General features: G+C 38.0%; 1 protein-coding gene across 1 annotated transcript in view; it reads left to right on the top strand.

Annotated features, from left to right (window-relative positions):
- PDGFC (platelet derived growth factor C) overlaps positions 1–5,351 on the top strand; it is a 225,243-nt gene extending 219,892 nt beyond the window's left edge. Inside the window, exons 5-6 of the mRNA XM_006023150.2 lie at positions 2,069–2,286; positions 4,177–5,351. Of these exons, the coding sequence (XP_006023212.1) occupies positions 2,069–2,286; positions 4,177–4,293 (335 nt within the window). The 3' untranslated portion in view covers positions 4,294–5,351. The remainder of the gene's footprint in view (positions 1–2,068; positions 2,287–4,176) is intronic.
- The last annotated feature ends 906 nt before the right edge of the window (positions 5,352–6,257 follow it).

Here is a 6,257-nt window from a genome sequence, read left to right as displayed (position 1 = left end):
GGGGGGGGGGGGGGGGGTGGGGGCTGATTTTGACCAGGTTTCTGTCCAAGGTTCTTCGAAAAGGGTTGGGTTTAAAGGTCAGTGTGAGTTTGTTTGAGATTTTTATTTCAGTATTCCCAACAGCCAGGTTGGCTTAGGGTTTTACATAGAGGAAAATACAATGCTGGTAACTAACCAGTGAAAAAATAGGAGACACCACTATGAACTGGACATTCCTTTTACTCTTTGGGGGCCAGTTCAAATATCACAGGTTGTAATAGCCTGCTTTTCTGCCAGAAGCCAAACTGCAGAGCTTTTCATCACAGCTATGCTAATAAAAACATTTTCATTGTTCCCCTAAACCAGTCCCAATTTCTTCAAGGCCCATTATTTCTTGTCCGTGAAATTAGAGGAACCAGAAGAATACTTCCCTATTTCTGGAATTTTGATAAGCTCCTCAGCTTTTGGCATGGTATTATGATACATTGGAAACTATTTAGAGAAGAGGTTCCCAACCCCAGGTATTGGGCCACAAAGGGGTGGCTGCTGGTTCGTAGGAGGACTGGCTGCCGGAGTGGAAGTCCGGAAGTGATCAGCAGCCAACCCTTTTTTATACTTTTTTATTCTTAGTATACTGAGTATAAAAAAGGATTGGCTGCCGGTGCGCAGTATGCCAGTCAGTTCCAGTCTACAGCATGCTGGTCCATGGTCACTTCTGGTCCATGGTCTAAAAAGGCTGAGAACCACTGATTTAGAGGGAAATTGTAAAGGTCTGTGTTTGATGGAGATGGATTGCCGTCTTTTACCTAATTTACCCAATTAAACCCCAGAGTCACACTTTAACAGGTTGAAAAATCTGATTCAAACAAGAATATTTTTTAGCTCTACCTTAGTGGCTAAGGGTATATTTACACTGAAACAGCTGCTAAAGAGCATGCACCCACATCTATTCTCACACCAAACCTGGAAATGCAGCAGCCTCAGGTCTTGAGATTTGTCTCCAGTGTGTTTGACGGGTAGTGGCAGTGGCATCCCTGGAGTGTCTTCATTGCTGCATTCCTAGACTTGGCATGTGTAAGGGGAGCAAGTGGTGGAGCCATGCTCTTCAGTGAAAGTGCTGAGAGCACTGGGGATGAATGTACACATACCCGAAGGTGCTAGAGGAAGAGAAGCAGAGATTCAAAAACAGCTGAAAATAGATTTGAGTGCTAGCAGATTGACATGTAAAAACTGACTGAACAGCAAAGGGACAAAGAATATAATTATTTTTATTCAAATGTATTGTACATAAGACTTTCACTGGTGGCAGTATTACTTTCTGTCTCTTCCTCCATTACTGGCCCATAGCATAGTCTTCCCTTTGGCTAGAAAAAATGTTTTGTTTTCCTTTTAAATTGAATTCAGCATTAACGTAAATTATAGAGAAAAAATTGTGTGTTTTGAACAAGTAGTGCAAACTCAAAAGAATTGCTTTAAGGTATGCAAAATTCTTAACCACATGACAAGGGTTTTTGGGGGAGTGGGTTTTGCCAATTCTTAATTCCTGATGCAGTAGAATAATAATTCCTCCAAGTCTGTTTCCATGCACTGAAGTTCAGTTTATGGGGAAAACCCTGTCTGGATACTGGAATTTGACATAGGAGGTATCCATTAGAGCTGGGGAGGGAAGGAATCCTTCTTTGTTACCCACACCTAAGCAACAGAGTGGGAATGTGGCCACTTTTGAGACCAGTAAGGCTGGTGCAGTACACCTGCCTTCTTTTGCACCGTCTTTCTCCCTAGGTAGGAAATAATTTATGAATCTGCATATGTCATCTGTAGAAGCATAGAAGGAACCCAGATTGAAATGAGCTTCATAGCACTGATGGGAATGGGTTCTATGCAGAAGATACTGGCATCTTGCCACCGCTGACATATAATGGAACTGTATCATGCTGACTTCAGTGATTGTAGAGGGGCTTGGTTGGAATTGTCTTAAGGAAGGGTTCACATAAAACGAATGTCTTAAACACACAGGAATTCTCCTGTATTTACTTGATGGAATTTGATAGACAAAATATAAAATCATTTCTGTTTATTTGCTATTCAGTGGTAGACCTGAACCTTCTAAAGGAGGAGGTACGACTGTACAGCTGCACTCCTCGCAACTTCTCAGTGTCGCTAAGGGAGGAGCTAAAGCGAACTGATACCATCTTTTGGCCACTGTGTCTACTGGTTAAACGTTGTGGTGGAAACTGTGCCTGCTGTCAGCATAATTGCAATGACTGCCAATGCGTCCCAACAAAAGTCACCAAAAAATACCATGAGGTATGTTCTTCATTATGTGTTTTTTACATTTGAGACAAGAAAAAAAACAAACTTATTAAAACAGGGGTCAGCAACCTACAGCCTGTGGGCCAGATCTATGAGCCCTACTGGTGGCCAACTTTGGACCTTAACTGTGTCATTCTGGGCTGCAACTACAAAAAAATGTTTCCTGACCACTGCACTGAATGACCAATCTTTAATGTCAATGTTAACAGTCAACATTAACATGCAACAGAATGCAGTTCCCGGGGCATTGCTAGTGTGACTATACATTGACTCATCTGAAGAAAGCTCTCCCTTGCACCAAGAATAAATAGAGAGAGTCGATATAGTCATGTGTCACCCTATTTATGGCTTATGAAGAAAATACACCACATTTACTCTTATCTCGTGCCCCAAAATAAGACTTGTACCTTGATTTGTGAAGACAGTATGAAGAAAAAAAGTTTTTTCCAGAATCTTGCCACAACATGAGCTCACTATGGCTGCATACTGGCCATGGAGAAGGAGTGGAGTCCACTCCTCGGCATCACTTACCCTCTTCCTGCAGCTCAATAGTTAGGTTTAACCTTCTCACTGCTGCTGCTGAAATGGAGTCCGGCACAACCCCTGCAGCCATTCCAGCATCCCTATGCCTCCATTCCAGCACAGACATCAGTTTCCTCAATTAAGACATACATCCTGATTTTGGAGAATTACATTTTGGGACAGGGTGGGGAGGGAGCGTGGGATATGCAAGTAAACGTGATAAATGCTTCTGACTTTCAAAAATACATGTTCAACTGATTTTTTTGGGATATTCTAGTGGAAGAAAAGGGGCTTGATACATATGTGGTATTATAGACTGCAGAAACTTATGTTTGAATTATTTATTTAACCTGAGCAAAACAGGAGGTGCTATTCTGTTTCTCATAACAAGAGTGAATGGAAATGATGACTGTTCAGGCTCAACTCAACAGGTCAATTGACCAGTCTGAAATTTCACAATTTGCAGGGTGGAGAGGAGGAGATGAAGACTGGGGAAGGATGAGGAGAGGAGGAAGGGACTTTTGTTTCTTTGCTTATTTTGGTGGTGGGGTTGAGGGGCGCAGTATTTATTTATTTATTGATTCCTCCCAACCTCTAATGCCTGGAAAGCTTTTCCAGTGTCTGACATTATTTATAACCTAAATATATCAGTTTAATATCTGTGAGTATACCCACAGGAATGGGTTCTGTGACCCAATGTGCCCTTCATATTTTTTACAATCATATTGTAATCGTATTGTAAAATATGATATGATTTTACAATCAAGCACAAAGAATTGATATGCCTAATACTGACTTACTAACAGTAAAGGAAGTGGTATATGTCACATAGTGACATTGGTTAATTTCCAGCTATCACAAGGTGAAGCATCTATATTGTTCTGTTAGCAAAGAAATGTATAGGTTATATAATATCCTGACACTGTGCAAATTCACAAGTGTCAGTAAACCGTCTAAGATTTTTTAAAAATTGAAAACATGTTCTTATAAATTGTACATAATTGAAAATTGAAAGCCAAAGATATTTTAACCAGAACCATAATTTACTGTCAAGTCAGATAATATATTTGGTGCTCAAAAAAAAATCCAAGCAATCCCAACTACAAACAAGGTTGTTTTGACCAAGGTAAATGCCTGCATATAATGTCTTAAGAAAGTTTGTAGTAGGCTTGAAGTTAAGCCAAAAAAACCCAAACCAAAACAAAAAAAACTAATGAATGGAATAAATGAGGAAACTCAGCTGTGGAGTGATTGAGTTTCTTTTGGTGGTTTTCCTGTCTTCCAATTTACTACTACTGTATATCAGACTCAAAACCATTTAATGATTTATTTAAAGGATTGGCTTGTATTGTCCTCTTTCAGGTTCTTCAACTGAAGCCCAGGAGCGGCATAAAGGGATTGCATAAATCATTGACAGATGTACCCCTGGAACACCATGAGGAGTGTGACTGTGTGTGTAAAGGGAATACTGAAGGATAAATGTGACTAAATGTGCTTGTTTCTTCCAAAGCACATTCAATCAATGGCTAATTCTGTTATGGGGCTTGTGCATTATCTCCTTTATAATCTCAGTTGTATGCTTTGGGAATCTTCCATCTTCAGGATTTACAGTGAGTTCTAAAAAGAGGAAAATTCAAACTGGGATTATATGTTGTATAACAGCTCTGACTGGAGGCCCAGTCAAAGGATGGGAGAAAGGCATCAATAAGGGATTTAAAAGATATATATATATTGTCTCTTTCAGTTGTCTCGACATTACATGGATTTTATATTTAGGAGTATAAAAATTAGAATTCTCACATCATGAAGACTTGACCCTGATGGCTGTCTTACTTCTACAGCTTTAGTTACACCTGGCTTACAGTTGACAACATCTGGAATCTGTCTTTCTGTACTCAACAACCCATGTGCTCTAAATCAGAGTGTTCTGTGTCTTACCAACATGGTTTAAAACAAATTGCCTTGTTCTGAATTAAACTTAATTTGTCTAATACTAGAAAAGACTGGATTTTTCCATACTCTTAAAACTCCTGCCTTTAAAAAAAAGCTGACTGGACAATAAGTGTGAGCTAAGAAGGAGAACACTAAAAAGAACAATGGCTTTATTCTCACTACTATGGCCTACAATTTTTGTTTGTATTTTTTATTGTGTACATTTTTATACTCTCTTTTTGACAGTATATTTGCTTTTCTAAACTTGTTAAATATATCTATTTTTACCAAAGGTATTTAATATTCTTTTTTATTACAACCTAGATCAACTATTTTTTAGTTTTGTAAGATGTTAAAGCCAGAGATATACAGTTGGAGGATCAGAGATGTGGTTACTATGGCAAAGGAGCATCTACTTCTACATTGTATGTTGTTAGACAGTGGAACAAATCTGGGTTTGCACATTGAAACAGAGAAATGACAAATAGAAAAATGATCGGTGGGGATTAAACTTTAAGCTTGTTAGTTACATGAGATGGAACATGTTGGAATCGAACATTACTATAAATGGTTTCCTCAGTAGCTTTCAAAATTGATCTCTATATTCTGACCCTTTTATAAAATATATACATACATGTATGTACATGTGTGTATATATATATATATATGTACATCAGGCTAAGTTAAACCCATTCCAGCTTCTTTGGTTGTTTAATTTCTTTGATAAGGAAGATCTACAACATCATGAGAAGAGAAGTTCAGTTGCTTATCGCCTTCATGATACAGTATGTTCGTGGAAAGGCAGCCATGTTAAAGGCTCCAAGTATATGGTTTTTCACTGAGAGTTTGTTCAATTAAAATTAGCTGACTCCCAAGATTTAACTCTCTTCAGTCTAGTTCAAAGAACTATGTTTTGGTTTTTATGTACAGTATATCCTTTAGCCAGTACACGTATCAAACTCTATGCCAATTGGGAAAAAAAAAAACAGTAAAGTATTTTGCTTGTAAAATGCTTTAACATTATGCTTAGTTTATTTTTTGACTGTTGGATATACAGATTGTAATGAATCACCAAATAAAGTAATAATGCTAATTTTGGGAGAAAAAAAAAGTCTATGCGCACTTATGTGTTAGTACCTTGTATGCATTAAATGTACCAAAATAAGAACGAAACAATGCCAGTGCTGTTTTTGCCTGGATGAAAATGTTAGAAAAATATAAGTCTTTTATATAGCAAATGTTAATGAGTGAAATCTACTATGTTAATAAGTAACTTCAATTCACACATTTCTTAACTTTTGAGACTTTGTCTTTGTATACAGACAAGGTTCTTTGGGTAAATGTCATATCTTTTATTAAACCAACTTAATACTTGGAAAAATTGTTCTTTGCAAGCTTTCAGGCACAAACACCGTTTTTCAGGCACTGGGAGAGTCTGCTGTTGTTTTGTGTTCTCCTAGATGGACTAGAAGCCAACATGCAAAATGTAGATCTGTGAAAATGCAAACAAG

Source organism: Alligator sinensis, unplaced genomic scaffold (assembly GCF_000455745.1).
Source record: "Alligator sinensis unplaced genomic scaffold, ASM45574v1 scaffold1223_1, whole genome shotgun sequence".
Classification (NCBI taxonomy): domain Eukaryota; kingdom Metazoa; phylum Chordata; order Crocodylia; family Alligatoridae; genus Alligator; species Alligator sinensis.
This window is presented reverse-complemented; position numbering and strand designations above follow the sequence as displayed.